Source organism: Mus caroli, chromosome 11 (assembly GCF_900094665.2).
Source record: "Mus caroli chromosome 11, CAROLI_EIJ_v1.1, whole genome shotgun sequence".
NCBI classification, from domain to species: domain Eukaryota; kingdom Metazoa; phylum Chordata; class Mammalia; order Rodentia; family Muridae; genus Mus; species Mus caroli.
In genome coordinates, this window is record NC_034580.1 from 92,990,461 (window position 1) to 93,009,753 (window position 19,293).

Here is a 19,293-nt window from a genome sequence, read left to right on the forward strand (position 1 = left end):
CAGTGGGTAAGAGCACCCGACTGCTCTTCCGAAGGTCCAGAGTTCAAATCCCAGCAACCACATGGTGGCTCACAACCATCCGTAACGAGATCTGGCGTCCTCTTCTGGAGTGTCTGAAGACAGCTACAGTGTACTTACATATAATAATAAATAAATAAATAAAAAACAAAACAAAACAAAACAAAAAACCTGGACATAGGTGGCACCCTGCAATTTCAGCACTTGAAGCACAAGGGTCGGAAATTCAATGCCACTCTGCAGCGTCAGTCATGCATGAGGACGTGGGATCAGCCTTACATTTCAGGGTTAAGGTTCAGGTACTCAAGTTGTGCAGGGAAACCAACAAATAAACCTGAACCCCAGGGTCTGTGGTACTGGGATCTGTGCCTCCATCGGGCATACTAGACTAATAGCTTCCCCATTATGCTCAATTCCCAGAGCTCTTTACATTTTAGTCTTAGTAGGATCTCACAAAGTTATCCAGTCTGTCCTTGAACTCCTTCTGTAGTCCAGGTAGAACTTAAACTCTCTGGCCTCCTGCTTTATTCTCCTCACTAGCTGAGATTACAAGCCAAATCCAGCACATCTATCTCTTTGCCCAGGCTCTCCTCCACCTCCAAGTACACATCCAAGCTCAAATGCAGACGTCTGGAGACCTTTCCCAAATATACTCACCTTCAGCATGATATCTAAGGTAGCGCCATCCCCATGCTTTAAAACAGTGAGATAGACCTACAAAAGAACACCAGGAAAAAAGAAGTCATTTGAGTTACAAGTATTTCATTATAAATAGTCTAATGCTAAGATAAAAAGAAGATGGGCATGTTGGCAAAGGCCTACTGTTGTACAACTGGAGGTTGGGGGTGAGTCAGAAAGGAAAAGGATCGTAAGTTCAATGCCTTTGTGGGATACACAGTAAGAGTATGGGTAAAACAAAACTGGGCTACAAGGCCAGTTTAAAAATTACGTATCAATGCAAAGACAGACAGACAGACTATGGTTATCAGTCACTGGTGGTGGACAATCACACAGTGCTGTCATGTGCAGACAAGATCTTGCAGCAGTTCTCTCAGAAATGCACCAAGTTAGTCACCTTGCAGCACTGATGTGCTACTGGAGAAACAAAGGAGAGGATGGCTGCAAACTACCCAAGCAGCCTTTGTTCACAGTGAGACAGGGTGTGAGTGTCAGTTCTTAGGCCAATTTTAACTCACAAATTAAAACTGATACCTACAATTCAATGGGATTTATTATTATCCTTTTTTCCTTTTCCCCAGACAGGGTCACTTGCTGACCTCTGTCTCTGCCTCCTGAGTACTGGGATTAAAGGAGTGTGCTACCACACCCAGCTGTCAGGGGAATTTATTACAATAACTCACAGGACTCCTTAGATCAGCAGAAAGAATCTGTTTCCCTTCCACGTGCTCCTTAAACCGACGACGGGCTTCTTCCAAAGTTGCCTTATGGCCTGCTTTTCCCAGTTTGCCCAGCACCAAGCCCCTCAGGAGTGCATCTAGATGACCTGGTGGAGAAGTGAAGATACAGACAACATGAGAAGCCTGCTTTGACAATGTACAAGTTACATAGGTTGTAACTGTGATACCAAGTCTATGGTCTTGAACAAACACAATCAACCACTCTAGTACTTATGAGAATACTTGATTTAGTTTATCAAATTGTAAGAAGAAAGGAATAAACATACTAGACAAGCAAACAAATTTGCTGACTTAGTGTGGACTCATAGGTACCAGATACCGGAGCCTCGTAATGTAGTTATACTGTTAAAAACCAGTGAAAAGGGAAGACACACAAGTTTCACTCAAGGTTTCTTTAAAAAATATTTATTTATTTATTTTATGTATGTGAGTACACTGTCACTGTCTTTGGACACACCAGAAGAAGGCATCAGATTCCACTACAGATGGTTCTGAGCCACTATGTGGTTGCTGGGAATTGAACTCAGGACCTCTGGTTAAGAGCAGTCAGTGCTCTTAACCGCTGAGCCATCTCTCCAGCTCTTCAAAGCTTTTTAAAAAATGTTCTTTGTTCAATAAACTAAAGCCTTAGATTTTAAAGTACTGGAGGATGAATGGATTCATCCTCCAGTACAGCACAATTACCAAAGCCATACCTCCAACTCAGTGTCACTGTCACTGTGATAAAGCCATACCTCCAACTCAGTGTCACTGTCACTGTGATAAAAACCTCCATGAAAGCACCAGGGATACAGCTTTGTGGTAGAGCATGGCAGAGGTATTTGCATAGAAAAGTAATTTTATTTGGGCATATAGCTTATACTACAAGGCAGGTCAGATTCCCTGGAATTAGAATTACAGATGGCTGTGAACTGAGCCTTGTCCTCTGCAAGAGCTATAAGGACTCTTAACTGCTAAGTCAGCTCTCTAGCTCCTGTGACAGAGTGTGTACATATGGGTACATATTTGTGTGTCCATACATGTGGAGGGCAGGCCAACCTTGGGTGTTTTATTTTTCACATAGGGTCTTACTCCTTGGTCTTGTCTGTCTAGGAACTCTCTTTGAAGAGCAGGCTGGCCTCATCATCACAGAGATCTACCTCTTCTGTCTCCCGAGTGCTGAGATAAGTCTGTGTGCCAGAACCCTGGTCACTTCACTCTTGAAGACATTATATCTCTCTGGAATGGAACCCTACAGATCTACTTCTCCTTTCCTCAGTGTGTGTGTGTGTGTGTGTGTGTGTGTCGGGGCCGGGGCCGGGGGTGGGTCCACAAGCACATGTCACTGCTCCAGGCTATCTTCCTGGGATTAAACACAGGTCTTCAGGTATGCACTCTTAGAAACAGAGCTGAGCTATCTCCCCAGCCCTTACTGGGAATCTGCTACTGATTTATGTTGTAGGTCAAAGCAACATAAGAACTATTTGCTCTTTAATCCCCCTGTCTGTACAGCTACAGAACAAAGGCATTCACCCTGTATTCACTCCAAATCAAAGATTTTACACATTATTATTTCCACAGACAAGTGCGGCATCCAGGAAGCAGGCTGTGTGTGTCCCTTCCTCTCTGCTGAGCTGTCACTATGTATGTTCTCTCTAAAGCTAACGACTTGCTGGGTCTGGACTCCTCTCAATGACTCAGTTGCCATACATCAGTAACCTTCTACCTTTCTCATCACACTCATGTTTCTAGTACCACTGCATTTTGCTCCCCTTGATAACCTTCAACTTCCCTATATACTCTGGTGTCATTCTCTCCTTAAAGAACATTTCTTCTCCAATCCCACGTCAAGTCTATTCCTGTGGCCAACAAAATTCCTTTTACAGAGTTGTCTATATACACTGTCTCCAATTCCTCCCACTATGGAGAATCTATTATAGGCATACCACTTCACAGAATCTGTTAACCAAAATTGTTAATTCTCTATTACTTTCTGCTTGTGGCAACCAACACAGCTTACCACTTTCCCTCGACCTTAAAATACAATACTTTGAAATTATGGGCCACTCTACTTTCTCCTGATGCTCCTCAGAGGCCAGTCAGTTTCTTTTGTGATTCTTCACCCTCTTCTCACAGAGCCTCATAACCCAGAGCGGTGGTTAACTCTCTATGACACTGAGGATGGCTCCTGATCCTCCCACTTCTACCTCCTAGGGCTAATGGTGTGGACCACCATGCCTCTTCTCTCTTTTGTTTCTTGAAATAAAAGAGCCATAGGTAAACCAGGCTGGCCTTGAATGTTTCTGCTTCCTGATTACAGGCATGCTTAGCTTTTCTTCTGCCAATCTCTAACTCTTGAATTTAGATATAGTCCTCAAACATCTCTCTATCTATTCTTAGTCCTTAGGTGGTTTCTTACAGTTTCACAGTTATAAATCCTACCTACATGCTATTAGCTCCAAACTGTATTTACCTAGCCTTCATCTCCAGGCATTCTCAAATGTAGCCAATGAACCCAATCTGAAAGACCCTAAACTAAACTCCTGACTCTCTTTTGCAACCAAACTTGCTTCTATAGCCAATTTTGTTTTTCCTTGGCTGACCTGGGACCTGGAACTCTTTGTGCCTGTCCCTCTACAAGTAGTATTTTGGGGGGAGGGGGACATGAGTGGCTGTGTGTCTGTGTGTTCTAGACATGGTTCTTGTGTGCAACAGCCCTGACTGTCCTGGAACTTGCTCTGCACACCAGGGTGTCCTCAACTAAGACATCCGCTTGTCTCTGCCTTCCAAGTGCTAGGATTAAAGGTAAGCGCCACTGCGGGCCACCTAAGTAGTCTTAATCTGATGAGTCCTCTTTTTACCACACTCAGTCCTCCAAAACCACAGAGAGAAGGCATCACTTGTATGTGCTAACAGCAACTAAGTGGAATACTCAAATAGCCTTCCAAATGATTTCCCTTCAGTTTCATAGTCACATGAATTAAATCATGTTCCTCTGATCAAAACTTTTAAAACTAGCATCTTGCATCACAAAATGTGAAAAACAAGGAACTTTGCTTCAGGCTGCGTCCCTGTAAGGGAGTCATTGACTTGCCATGGGTCTCTCATTTCTTCCCCAGTCCTGACCTCATCAGCCTTCCGGTTTTTCGTTGAACACTCTGGGCATGCTCTTGCTTTAGATTCTTGTTACTTGCTGGGCCCTCTGGTCTGGACCAAGTTTGCTCTGCACTTGTATCTCTCTTTCTCTCAGTTCTCCATTTATGCTCAAAGATCAGTTATTAGGGAGGGTTGGTTTTTCTCCAACTAATTTATCAAACACTGGCTTAGCACTCCTTATTCACACTATCTAATTTTACTTGTGATACTATATGCTACCTTAATATAATTTGCTGTGTCTCCCATTAGAATGTAAGCTATACAGGACAACTGCCAGTTTGTAAAATAGCACCTGCCTTTTACTAGTTACATAAATATTAGGTGAATATGAAGGAAAGGCAGTGGCAAGAACTGGATACTATTACTGTTCTTATTTTTTAAAATCCCAGATCAATGTAATGGTCTGGGAGTAGATCACTGGCAGAGTTTAGCATAGACTAGGCTCCTGGGTAAACCCATTGCTGTAAGAAGAAAAAAAAATAAGGGGGCTGGAGATATGAGATGGCTAAAGCGGTTAAGAGCACTGACTGCTCTTCCAGAGGTCCTGAGTTCAATTCCCAGCAACCACATGATGGCTCACAACCATCTGTAATGGGATCTGATGCCCTCTTCTGGTGTGTCTAAAGGCAGCTACAGTGTACTCATATACATAAAATAAATAAATCTTTAGAAATAAAATAAAATAAATCCTAGATTAAGATTATTCAGGAGATAACACCTCATTTAGTAAGCAGATGGTGACAAGTGAATGGATTTAAACCCTCCAAATTACCACTTTCACCATTTAAATCACAACTGTTTCAAAAGGAACATGATTATAGATAATATCATAGAAAGGCAGACAGCAATTAAAATCCTTATTTTGGAAAGCTGAACCCTGCCAAGTGTGAAGATTCATGCTGAGGCAGGAGAGTCAGTATAGGTTCCAAGGTACATGAGCTACTGTTTTGTGCTGGTGTAACAATTTCAATAGCAGGTTCAGAACACTACATTTCTGGCCAACTGAATATACTCTAAAATCTGGATACAGAGATGCTGCTAACTGTTAACCACACAGGAATAGGAAGCACTAACTTTAGATTCTTCCCAGGACAGTACATTCATCTATTACCTTCTCCAGGTTTGGGGTCCCAGCCCAATCTCTCTCCTATAGGTGAAAAGACATCTTTGACAAACTCCTGGATTTCCTCATAGAAGTCTGTGTGGGACAAGAGAGTTGAAAGAATCCCCAGGTTACAGCTCAGGTCGCTCCATACAGTATAATTGGGCTCATTCACAAAAGCCTCCATGACTTTTAGAACCTCTACTGTGCTAATGATGCCAGCTCGAGCCTGGGATAGGAAAAAACACAAATCAGCGCAGCCTTCAGACTCAGCGAGACAAAAGAAAACAAACATGCATGTGGCATTATCTACGGCTAGCAATTCTCTTGGTTTAAGAAAACGAGGCTAAGTCAGTTCAGAATACTGTTAGAATAAAAAGCCTATCATGACAACATCTTTTGTTAATTTCCTTGCTATCTATAAAAGAACACCTTAAAAAAACTTACATTGAATCTCATATTTTGGGACCAATAAAAATCAGTTAACTTCTTGTTTCTACTCAGTTTCTGGGGCATCACTTTGATGTTTTAAATTTCTTTCTTTCTTTTTAAAAATATCTTCTACCTCGAGAAAAGTTGCAAAAAACAGCTGGGGCGCTGGTTCTTGACAAAGGTTCTGCCAAGGCTTACTATGCCCACTGTGTCAACGCCAGCCTCTCCTTGCCTCACTCTAAAGGGGCAGGGACGGGAAGGCTCTGCGGAGTCAGAGTGCTTTCAGCACTGACTAACAAGACTTGGAAAAGAACTTCTATTCTAGCAGCCAACTGCACAAACAGCCTATTGTCCTGGAACAGGTCTCTCTTGGAAGTGAGATCAGCAGATGGGACGTTTGTCCATCAATGCTAATCTGCATTTATTTAGAGAAGGAATCCAATCAGCAATCACAGGGCAGGGAGACTTCAGGTCCAATTTAAAGCAACACTAGAAAGAATGATAATTTGACCACAGGCAAAGACATCCTGAAAATACCTAACCTGCTGGAGTCATAAAGACAACAATATGAATTTTGCTGCTTTAAATCCTTCCTGGAACAAAGCCAAATATGTATATAATTCTGGGCTGTTATGCTATAATTTGAGTAATAACAGACTGTTATTTAGAACATTCTTGCTTTCTCAGCGAAGTACAAGTACTACTTAAGAACAACATAAAATCACTCTGAATTAGTGTTTAAAAAATCAATAGGGAGGGGGCTGGAGAGATGGCTCAGAGGCTGCTCTTCCAGAGGTCCTGAATTCAATTCCCAGCAACCACATGGTGGCTCACAACCATCTGTAATGGGATCCAATGCCTTCTTCTGGTGAGTCTGAAGACATTAACAGTGTGCTCACATACATAAAATAAAGAAATAAATCTTACAAAAGAAAAAAATCAGTAGGGAAATCTCTTCTTGACTCATATCCATTTGTTTTTAAAAGAATGGACTTTTGTCCCTAAAAGGACAGTTTGTGGTAAGCACTGATAAGTTGAAAAACACAAAAACAAAACAAAACAAAACTGGATTAGTGAAATGAAATTTGCTTCAGACACTGATATAGGTAAAAATTTTATCAAGTTAATTAATAATTAGTCATTCACAGTCATCCCAAATTAGCTAACCTTAGACAGGAAGGACCATATCCTTCTAATATTCTTTATATAGATTTAACCATTATACCCTGTAACCAACAAAATGCATCATATGACCTAAGTGTGAGTGAGAACGCTCACCAGAGAAAAGAGGTCATTCTGTAATCCAAGTCGATCCACTGGGGGCAGAGAAAGGTCACGGATGCCTGGTAATAAACTTTCGAGCATGGCAGAGCTGTACTGGGTTCGATAAAACCCAACTGTTCCCAGATTTAGCTGAAAGGAGACAATAAATACTATTAACCACTTCCTTTCTCCTTAGTTTTCATGAGACAGGTTCTCTTTATGTAGCCCTGGCTGTTCTGGAACTTACTCTATAGGTCAAGCTGGCCTTAAACTCAAGAGATCTATCTGCCTGCCTCTGACTCCTGAGGGCTGGGATTACAGGTGAGCCGGACCGTGATCAGCTACTCCATTTTTTGTCTTTCTTTTTTTATTTTTAAAAGTTATTTATTTATTTATTTATTTATTTATTTATTTATTTATTTATTTATTTAATGAGTGTTCTGTGATTACACAAACCAGAAGAGGGAATCAGATCCTATTACAGATGATTGTAAGCCACCATTATGGGCACAGGGAATTCAACTCAGGATCCAGTTAAGAGCAGCCAATGCTCTTAACCACTGAACCATCTCTCCAGCCCCAGCCACTTCATTTTAAAAAGATATCTTTGAGTGGGTATGGTGGTCAACTTGCACTACATACTAAGTTCCAGAGCAGCTATAGCTACATAGTAAGACCCTGTCCCAAAAGAGCAACAACAACAACATAAAACAAAGAAGCAAAAAAATATTGGGGGTGATGAGGTTCAAAGCCACACCTCTCAAGTTTCCTTCCACTGAGCTAAGTCATGTCTTAAAAAAACAAACAAACAAACATAGGTAAAATGTAATTATAAAATTTACTACATAGAAGTATTGTAAAAATGGGGGTGGGGGGTGGATGGTTCAGTGGTTAAGAGCACTGGCTACTCTTCAGAGGAATTGGGTTCGAATTCCAGCATCTAGTCCAGTTTCAGGGCATCCAACCCCCTTACACAGACACACATGCAGACACAACACCAAAGCACATAAGACAAGAATAAATAATAAAAAATTATTTAAACTAATTAAACAATTCTAATCCAATTATTTTGAGTCTCTTTTATCTTTTGCTGTAGGAACTGTATCTTCATATGCTTAATTACAGTCACAGTGTACATAACTTTTTCTAATTTGTGAGAAAGTTCCATATTGTTACTTAATCTTCAAGATCATAATTTCAAATGCTAATATATTTCAGAGTATATTTTAAATATTAAAATAGAAAAATGGGTATTTCTTGGCAACTAAAATTTTGGGATAATCTATAATCCTAAGAAGAAATTGCAGCAAATTTTTTTTTTACAAAGTAAAAATAACTTACCCATTGGTGTTTTCATATTCCAGTGACAAATAGATTTTTATCTATTTCTGCTCTCACTTGAAGAAAGCTATATGAGGACAACATAGACCTGAGTCTAAAGCGTGCTTGGAACGGCAGGACAGCTTGGGTGGTTTTCAACAGTCTCTGTGTAGCCCTGGCTGTCCTTGAACTCACTCTGTAGACCAAGCTGGCTTTGAACTCCCAGTGATGCAGCACAGACTGGCTTTTTAGCAGGGGAGGCAGCTGCAGCTGCAGCACCACAGATGTTCTGTGCCGGTGCGCTATTTACTCCTCCCTTTGCTTTCTTCTTCTGAAACAGAGTCTCACCAGCCTAGGCTAGCCTCAAATGTTAACATCCTGCCTCAGACAGCTGTGTGCTGGGGTTACAGGCATACATGACCAAACCCAGTCAGCTTCTCCTCTCCATCCCTTCCTTCTATCTGCTTAGAAACGTTTCCTTAGAAAATACTTGTATAAATTGAAGAAATACAATTCAGAGTCAGCCACAAAGACATAGGAGTAAGAGAAATAAATCATTTGAGATAAAATAAAAGTAGCTTTGCCATTCTAAACTCACCTTTACCCACTGGTCTGGTTTGACATTTTTCAAAACCACACTCATCTCTGGCTTATCCATGAGTATTTTCAGTTTAGCCTGGCTGGGGTCCTCACTAGTTGAAATTGTGATAGGAACCATCCACTGAGGACAGTCTTCACCTAAGCAAGAAGAGAACAAGTAGAAAACTTGGAAAACCAGGTTACACTGAAAGAAGCAGGTAGTGAGGTAAACACAGGACTGCCACGCTGTAACCAAGACAAAACTCTCATTGTTAAATCATGCCTTCGGTAACCTCAACACTATTAGTACAAGGGACAAGATAAGATCCTACCAAAATCACACTCATCTAAAGGGGAATTTTTTTCCCTTTTGCAAAGCAATAAAGACAGCAATGATTCTACAGTCAACTTGAGGAGTCAGTGCTCTAAGATGCTTCCATTAAGGGCTCCCACTCCAGTGACACTGTGCAGAACCAATCCCGGGAACTATTTCTCTCATCCCCAAGGAGCCAAAACCATTGAAAGGTAGAGCCAGTGTCCTAGATATCAAACAGCAAAGCAGACTTTGAGTATATTAACAGAACTATTTAAAGATAGCACAGAGTCAACAATGAGTAAGCTGCATGTCTTTTTAAAAAATATATATTATTTATTTATTTATTTTTATATGAGTACACTGTCACCCTCTTCAGACACACCACAAGAAGGCATCAGATCCCATTACAGATGGTTGTGAGCCACCATGTGGTTGCTGGGATTTGAACTCAGGACCTCTGGAAGAGTAGTCAGTGCACTTAACCACTGAGCCATCTCTCCAGCCCCAAGCTGCATGTTAAAGCACTGAGATACCCAAGGTTTTAATGTCACCTGCATTGTCTTAGGGACAGAAAAACCTGCAAACCTGTCAGTATTACAACACAGATTATAAATATGAGGGAGAAAATAGCAACTGTGGCACTTAAAGACTTAACTGGCGAGTAAAGCCATAAACTGACATGTCAGACTTCTTTTTCACATTAGGCAAGGAATGCTGGAGATCAAATCCATGGCTCCTACTGAGAAGACTAGTTCAAAGTGAGACAGTGAAGAGCCGAAGGCCATTTTTCTCTACTGGATCTTGTGAACACAACATGACAGGACAGTGGTGACAAAGTGGCAGGTACACATATCTCTCCCTACTGAGACTACTATTCTAAAGAAAATGAAACTTAAGTTTCTTCAATTAAAATTAAATTGCCCGGTTAAAACTTTATAGGTAGAAAGGGTTTGATGACAAGCAGAGTTATTCAGGAAGGCGGCAGCGGTTGGGAGGACAAAGTGAGGGACTTCCACAATCTTATTTGAATTCTCACTCTTCTAAACTCATTACATAGATAACTTGGAGCAAACAAGATCTCTATACATCGCCCTGGCTGTCCTGGAATTCACTCTTGTAGACAGACTGGCCTTAAAAACCACAGAGACCTTCCTGCCTCTGCCTCCCAAAGGCTAAGACTAAAGCAACCTGACTGAGCAATTTATCCACCGTAGCCACACCTCAGCTTTAATGTGTAGAAGAAAAGTATTACTCTATCCTGAGAACGTAACGTAAGAAGCAGCTGCAGTGCCTAGGATAATGGTAAGTGAAGGCAATCGTCACTGAATTAATACTTATTAAGCCCAATCACTTAAAAAACAAAAACAAAAAACCCCTAACACAGCAAGTCCTCAGAGCAGCAGTTTCCAATCTGTGGGCCTCAACTTCTTTGGGGGTTGAATAACCCCTTTCCTAGGGGTCACACATCAGATATTCTGCATATCACATATTGACATTATGATTCATAATAGTAAGAAAATTAGTTATGAAGTAGCAGCAAAAATAATTTTTGTGGTTAGGGGAGTCACAACAAGAGGAATTGTCTTAAAGGGTTGCAGCATTAGGAAAACTGAGAACCACTGCCTTACATTTCTTGAGGTATTCCAATCCTTTTTTATTCTCTTTAAATAAGAGAGCTATACACTTTATTGTTATTTTTCTTTTCTCACGCCTAAAAATATAGCTTCTGCGAGCCACGGCCTACCGCCTGTTATATTAATTTCCTTTTAATAAACCCTTTCTTTTCTCTATTGTTATTTTTCAAGACAGGGTTTCTCTGTGTAGCCCTAGGTGTCCTGGATCTCCCTGGCAAAACCAGGCTGTTCTTGAACTCAAGAGATTTGCCTGCCTCTGACTCCGAAATGATGGGATTAAAGGCCCGTGAAGCTTGGTGGGAGACACACAATTTTAAAGACTAGGCCTAGAGTGATGGCTCAGCAGTTAAGAGCACTATAACTGTAGTCCTAGGGAATCTAATGTCCTCTTCTAGCATCCTCAGGTACCTGCACATAATTGGTACACATACAGACAAGCAGGCATACACACACATATATAAAATAACTGGGCAGCGTCGAACAGGAAGCTGAATCTGTTTTGGCACAGCTGGATGATGACTAAAGTGCCAAGGTCCAAGGGAGCCAAGCCGGACAGGTCAGCCACCCAGACCACAAGTCTCTGGAATCACAGTGGAGCAGCTGGGAAGTTGACAGCTCCTGGGACCAGGGCTGGCAGGAACCCAGCTCTGTGGAGCCACCCCTAGAAAGCACACTGCTAGCTAGTGTAACTAGGGTGGTGCAGAGCCCAGTGACAAGGGCAACCACCCCTTTGCTGCCCTGTCTGTTGGTCCCAGCGCTCAGCCCAGGCCAGACCCAGACTCGTGGGGTGAAAACAACTGGGAAGGCTTGGAGGCTGAGAGCAGACAGGTAAAGGAGGAGCTGGCACCAAAAAAGTGAGAGGAAAGTAGAAGAGAAATGGAATGTATTTATTGCACAAACCATGTGAGCCTGGTCAGCAGATCAGGCACATCTACTGTACATAGTCAAAGCCACAATAAATTCTATTTCACAATAAATAAATAAGTAGGTAGGTAAGTAAATAAATAAATAAATAAAAACTAAACTAAATCCAAAGTATAATTAGACAAATAACATGTTTCCTCTGATTTTGAAAACTGTTAGTAAGGAACCGAGATTTACTGGTCAGTTCCCTCTGAGATGGTATTTGCTCACCGCCATATGGTCCACTGGCACAAAACTTCTTCTGAGACAGCTTCAGCACTCTGTCATCTTCTACCTACAGAGGTAAAGCACAGGCTGTGACAACAATGGCGATTTGGGGTGGGAGCGTTTCTATGACAATAGAGGCAGGGAAGCAGTACAAATTATCTTCTGCAATGAGATGAGAAACTTCAGAATTGGAAAAGAAAGTCAGTCACTCTTGAGGAAAGAACCGTGAGCCACACCCCTAGCTAATAAGGAGCTGCTTTCAATTTTCTCCAGAGATGTGACCCCTGGTAAGCTGTTCATGTCCCAGTGATCGTCCCATACCCATGTGAATGCAGTAAGGTTTTAAAATGTATTTTTAAATGTCTTAAAAAGGAAAAATGTGAGGGTAGGGGTGACTTCAAGTCTAGAAATCAAAAGCAATAGCCTATGTGTTTATAAAATGCTTAAAGATGATAACTCACTTGCCATGCAGTCTCCAGCACCCATGTAAAAACTGGGGTGTGATAATGAACACTTACAACCCCAGTGTGTGCAAGGCAGACACAGAGGGTTCCTGGAGCTGGCTGTCCAGCCAACCCAGCCAAACTAATCCCAGGTCCCAGTAAAAGACCCTATCAAAAAACCAGGGTGGACAGCCTACTGACGGCCCTTCACACTCTCAAATGTGCACACTTACACTCTGCACTCAGCATCACCCACCCCACCCAAGGACAAAAGCCTTCAACAAACAGGCAGTCACTGGCCTCACTGCTCATCAATAACTACATTCTGGGATATTTCAAAGATCACACACTTGAACTTAAATCAAATGTAAAACTAAACAGATAATGATCTTAGTAAGTAAACTAAGCACAAGAGACAGAATTGAAGTCTAGGCACAGTGGTACAAGCTTTTAACCTCATCACTGGGGAGGAAAGGCAGGCAGACAGCTAGAAATTCTAGGCCAGCTGAAGCTAAATAGGAAGACTGTTTCCAAAAACTAAAACAAACAAGCAAACAAACAAGTAAGAAAGAAAAGGTTCTAGGTTCAATACACAGCATCACTAAATAAATAATGAATGAATGAATGAATGAATGAAAATTAAAATAAAAAATCTAAGCTGAAGATATGGCTCAGCAGTTACAAGCACTGGCTGTCCTTCATTCCAGAGGACCTGGGTTTAATACCCCAATGTTCACACAGTAACTCACAACCATCTGCGTAACTACAATTCCAAGGGATCAATGCCCTCTTCTGGCCTTCGTGTTTACAAGGTACACACATGGCGCAGAGACATGCATTCAGGCAAACATCCATCCACATGAAATAATAATTTTAAAAAATTTATCATTAAATAATTTAAAAAGTAGGTATTATGGGTTATGGATATCATGCATTTTTTTAAGGTTTATTTATCGTGATATGAAAGTACACTGTAGCTGTCTTCAGACACCGCAGAAGAGGGCGACAGACCTCATTACAAATGATTGTGAGCCACCATGTGGCTGCTGGGATTTGAATTCAGGACCTTCAGAAGAGCAGTCGGTGCTCTTAACCACTGAGCCATCTCACCAGCCCCCAGATATCATGCATTTTAGAATTTAAGAGATCCTGGCCAGCTAGCACTACACAGTGATATTCAGTCTCAGAAAGAAAAAAAAAAAGTCTTTCTACATGCATATCCATTGGCTGTCCTGAAACTCACTATGTAGAGTGGGCTGGCCTCAATTCACAAGAGCTCTTTTTTGCCTCTTCCTCCCACGTCCTAAGCTTAAAGGTGTGCACCATTATACCCAGCAGCCTACTGAGGCTTAAAAGGGTGCTGAGCCTTAAAATAAAGAGGAAAAAAAAAGCAGCAACCAGTAGTCTGAATTAAGTGTAATCATGACTAAGCATAACAGTTCTGAGAAACGGAATCCTCAGAGAAGAAACAACCATTCTGGTGTGCTACTTTTCTCTTTGTTTTCCAAACTGTCTGGCTAGGTAGCCAAGACATGGTTCAAACTCATGTCTGCTTATCTCCTTCAAAGTACAGAGATTCCATGTATGACACATCACACCCAGCTGTGCAAGGATTCTCACAGGTTTACCTGTTCAGCTTCCACATAAATGAGAGGGAATCCCATTTGTTTGGTCCAGGTATTCATCACAGCTGCTATGGGTTTGCCACTGGCACTTTCCAAACTTTCCCAGAGATCCTCTAGAAGGTAAATGAAAACAATAAACGGAAATATTTATTTCCTGTATCAAATATTCACATACCTTTTAACATTGCATGGCTTACCAACTGTTAGGTCCATCATACAGAGGCTCAAACAAATGGTCTACCCACAAGGCTACAACTAAGTAAATTCTACTAAAAAGCTGTTTCTGGGGACTCAGTCAAGTGCTTGCCATGCTAGCACGAGGTCACCCAGCACCCATAAGAAAACTGGTAACATGAGCGGGGTGTGGTAGTGTGTGCCTTCAATACCAGCAAAAGAGAGGCAGAGGAATGCGGATTTATCTAAGTTTGAGACCAGCCTGATCTATAGAGTGAATTCCAAGAGAGCTAGACTATGTAGGGAGATCCTGTGGTGGAGGGAAGCGTTATAATCCCAGTACTAGGGAAGCAGTGACAAGAGGGCTCCTGGGGGACAGCCAGCTGGACTGGCCTAATTGGGTAAGGTCCAGGTTCAGTGATGCCCTTCAAAGAAAACTAAGGTACAGAGCAACTGAGGAAGCCATTCAACACTGACATGTCGTAGCTTCTGCACACGCATACAGACCAAACACCTAGACTTTTATTCTAAAATAAATTTAATCATTCAAATAAAAATTGATCATAAGTAAGACAAACAGAAACAAGTATAAGCTCATTACACATTCACTGACACTCATTCAATCAGTCTAAGTTTAAATATATTCAATGTGAATACAACCAAAATAAAACTAATTTGGTTAAACTTCACTGGTTATAGAGGGAAAGCAAAATGGTAACAATGTATGCCATGCCTGGAAAAAAAGCACATAAGTGAAGTGCTTGCTATGCAGGCATGAGACCCTGAATTTGATCCTAGAACCACTTAAAAGCTGAGGTTGTAGTGTGCATTTGCAATACCAGCCCTGGGGAAATAGAGACAGGCAGAAACCCAGGGCTTCCTGGCTAGTCATACAAGCCTACTTTCTGAACCTTGGGTTAATTAAATTTAGTGCCTTTAAAAATGGTGTGTAAAGGGCTAGAGAGATGGCTCAGTGGTTAAGAGCACCGACTGTTCTTCCAAAGATCCCAAGTTCAAATCCAGCAACCACATGGAGGCTCACAACCATCCATAATGAAATCTGACTCCCTCTTCTGGTGTGTCTGAAGATAGCTACAGTGTACTTACATATAATAAATAAATAAATCTTTAAAAAAAAAAAAGGTGTGTAAATGTGGGGATTGGGTTGGAGAGATGACTCAGTGCCTAAGATCATATTATAGTTCTTGCAAAGAACCTGAATTAAATTCTCAGCACCCATGCAAGGTCATTCCAACAGCCCATAACTTCAGCTTCAGAGGGATCTGATGGCTCTGGACTTTGAGAGGTATGTGTACTCACGTGACCATACCCACACACAGGCACCTATGTATAATTAAAAATAATAAATCCTAAATCATTCAAACAAGCAAAGCAAAATTAGGGTGGAGCTTATAGGTAAGAGCATTTGCTACAGAAAGCTTATAACCAGAGCTCTGTTCTCACCTTCAACGACAGGAGAATATAAGCTCACAAAAAGTGTCCTCTGACCTCTGCATGCATGGAATGCATACACTGATGATTAAAAAACAAGCAAAAACCCAAAAAAGACTACGTGGCTACCTAGAAATGGCATCCAATGTAGACCTTTAACCTAGACGCATGTATGTACACCATCCCCCCTCAGACTATTGCTGGGTCTGGTGGAGATGCCCTGAATCTCAGCAATTAGGAGACAGAAGCAGGAGGATCTTTGCACTCACAAGGAGTCCAGTATACATAGCAAACAAAAAAATAAACAACAACCAATATATTCAGCAAGTTCTAAAACAGAAAATAGTACAGAAAAATAGGGAGATGACACTAAAAACATAAGCAAGGACTAAGGCACTTAGGGCATGAGAGCTTACAAAGAGGTATGGCAGCACGCGCCTGTCATTCCAGCACTGGGGAGGCAGAGACAGGCAATCTCTGGGTTCCAGACCAGGCTGGTATACAGAGTGAGTTCTGGAATAGCCAGGGGCTATACAGAGAGACCCCGCCTTACTAAATAAACAAACAAATAAATAATTATTTTATTGGGAAGGAAGGAAGGAAAGGAAGAAGGAAGGAAGGAAGGAAGGAAGGAAGGAAGGAAGGAAGGAAGGAAGGAAGGAAGGAAGGAAAGAAGGAAAGAAGGAAGGAAGGAAGGAAGGAAGGAGAGAGATGGTACAGAGCAAAGCTGTAAGTACTGGGTTAGAAGGCAAATCACAAAATTCTAATAGAGAGATCATAAAGTCATGAATTCTGGGAAGAACACTGACAGGCAGTAAACTTCTCCAAGAGGATGAAAAGGATCCACCGTACCCTGAGCATGTGGGAATGCCACAGTAGCTGGAATAAACACAGTAAACACTAGGCTTTGTAGCTCAAAGTGCAGCCCATGTCCTCATGCACTACGGCTGAGGAGTCATCGTAAATGACCCTTCCTGTGTAGAACGACATTTTATCTCCAGCACCCCATGGTCTGGTGCTAGGAAATCAAACTCAGAGCCTTTATCTGTATTTCTACTTCAAGTTATTGAACACGACCTTCGAGGCTAGGATGCAGCTCAGTCCAGTAGAGCATGAGCACTGTATGCATCAAGTCCTCGACTGACCTTTAGCATGACAAAAAGGGGAAGGAGGCAAGGGGTGTAGGGAAAAACTGAAACAAGGGGCTCAGCGGCTAAGAGAACTGACTAGTCTTCCAGAGGTCTGAGCTCAATTCCCAGCACCCACATCGGGGCTCACAACCATCCGGAATGGGACTCGATGACCCCTTCTGGTGTGTGTGAATTCAGACAGTGTACTCAAATATAATAATATAAATAAATCTTAAAAAGAAATTAAAAACGTAAAGATTACCTGTGGCAGCATTCTTTTGTTGGAACTTGGTTAAATACATATTCATTCCTTTCTTAAAGTCCTAAAAAAATACAATTTTAAGTAAAAGTGAGTCAGATCTCAGAATTTATAGCAGATACACACATTTATCAAAACTAAATGTACTCAATTACTAAAATATCAGATATGCTGAAAAGCATGCATCCTTCTGAAGCCCATTATGTGTTATCTAAGAGTAAAATTGCCTTCTTCTTTTGCTTTCTCAATGTGGTGCCTTATTTATCTTGACAGTGTGCTCTTATGAGAATGGTTCCCATAGGCTCTTGTGTTTGAAATCTTGATTCCCAGTAGGTACAACTGTTTTAGAAGGGTTAGGAGTTGTGGCTTTTGGAGGAGGTTTGTTAATAGGAGTATACTTTTATTCTCCTTTGGCTCTGCCTGGTGGTGGTGTCTCAAGACATCTCTTAGCCAGCAGTGGCTGTACATGATTTTATTCCCAACAATACCTACACACCCAGCATGCCAGAGGCAGGTCAATGTCTGATTTCAAGGATAGCCTGGTCTATAAAGTGAGTTTCAGGACAGCTAGGGCTACACAGAGAATCCCTGTCATGAAAAGAGAGAGGGCTCTCAGCTACTGCCCCAGTGCCATGTCTGCCTACCACATACTCCACGATAACAGTGATGGACTCCTATCTCTCTGGAACTGTAAATCCCACTAAAAGCTTTTTTCTAGGAGTTGTCTTGGTCTTGGCATTTTGACACATGGATGGAAAATTTACTAGTACAGACACTATGTAGCCTTGGGTATCACGTCTGAGTAGCCTTGACTGGCTTGCAACACTCTGTGTGGACCAGGCTGGCCTCTGTCTCCCCAGTGCTGGTTTACATGTCCAACTGCTTGTAAGCTGTATAGCAGCTTTCTATTCTCTGCTTTGTTTAGTTCTGTTAAGACAGGGTTTCTCGGTGTAGCCCTGGCCGTCCTGGAACTCACTCTATATGCTAGTCTGGCCTGAAAGAGATCTGCCTGCTTTTGTTTCACAAGCACTGGGATTAAAGGCATGAGCCACCAGGGCCCGTCTAGCTTCCCATTCTTACCACAGACATACTAATTTGTATATCATTATACTAGGAACCTTTAATAACCAATATAAAAAGAAATGTCAATAAACTAAAAATCAGATTAAAACTGTGATTTCACAATGCAGGATTGGAATTATTATTTTTATTATTTACCTTATCGCCAATGTAGTCATGTAGCATTCGGATTACAGATGCACCTTTGCTATATGATATAGCATCAAATATCTCATCAACCTCAGACGGATGGCCCACACTGACCTGGCAGACAGTGTGATTCAGGGTTATGACAGGAAGCAGACAGCCTGTAACACTGAATTACATAAAAAGCTTTCTAGGAAAACCCTTCTAACTCATGATATTCTTCTTTTAACTTACTCATAAAAGTATGCCAATCCCCCCCCCAAAAAAGAATAACTAACTTAAATATAACAATATGTAATCTTTTAACTCCCTGTTATTGTTCATAGCCTAGATTCTCTCTTTTGATCAAATCAAAGTCAAGCTGTGAACATTCTATTTATTCTTAAACGGATTTGATTTGTTCCACTAATATTATAATTATATACACTCACATACACACGCGCGCACACATACACACTTATATATATTAATAGTTTAGAACAGCAGTTATTAACCTGTGGGTACAACTCCTTTGAAGGTTGAGTAACCCTTTCACTGGTATCAAATATCAGATATCCTGCATACCAGATATTTAAATTATAATTAACAACAGTAGCAAAATCACAGTTACATATTAGCACTGCAATGTTAGGGTTGGGGGTCAGCACAACAGAGAA

General features: G+C 41.3%; 1 protein-coding gene across 3 annotated transcripts in view; it reads right to left on the reverse strand.

Annotated features, from left to right (window-relative positions):
- Nucleotides 1-19,293, reverse strand: part of Npepps (aminopeptidase puromycin sensitive) — a 79,098-nt gene that overhangs the window by 10,831 nt on the left and 48,974 nt on the right. For all 3 annotated transcript variants that reach the window (XM_021176671.2, XM_029483394.1, XM_029483395.1), the window contains 9 exons: nucleotides 18,650-18,754; nucleotides 17,435-17,495; nucleotides 14,420-14,529; nucleotides 12,352-12,415; nucleotides 9,287-9,426; nucleotides 7,384-7,518; nucleotides 5,683-5,902; nucleotides 1,380-1,522; nucleotides 676-732 (listed from right to left, as the gene is read on the reverse strand). In XM_021176671.2, coding sequence (XP_021032330.1) covers nucleotides 676-732; nucleotides 1,380-1,522; nucleotides 5,683-5,902; nucleotides 7,384-7,518; nucleotides 9,287-9,426; nucleotides 12,352-12,415; nucleotides 14,420-14,529; nucleotides 17,435-17,495; nucleotides 18,650-18,754 — 1,035 coding nt within the window. The remainder of the gene's footprint in view (nucleotides 1-675; nucleotides 733-1,379; nucleotides 1,523-5,682; nucleotides 5,903-7,383; nucleotides 7,519-9,286; nucleotides 9,427-12,351; nucleotides 12,416-14,419; nucleotides 14,530-17,434; nucleotides 17,496-18,649; nucleotides 18,755-19,293) is intronic.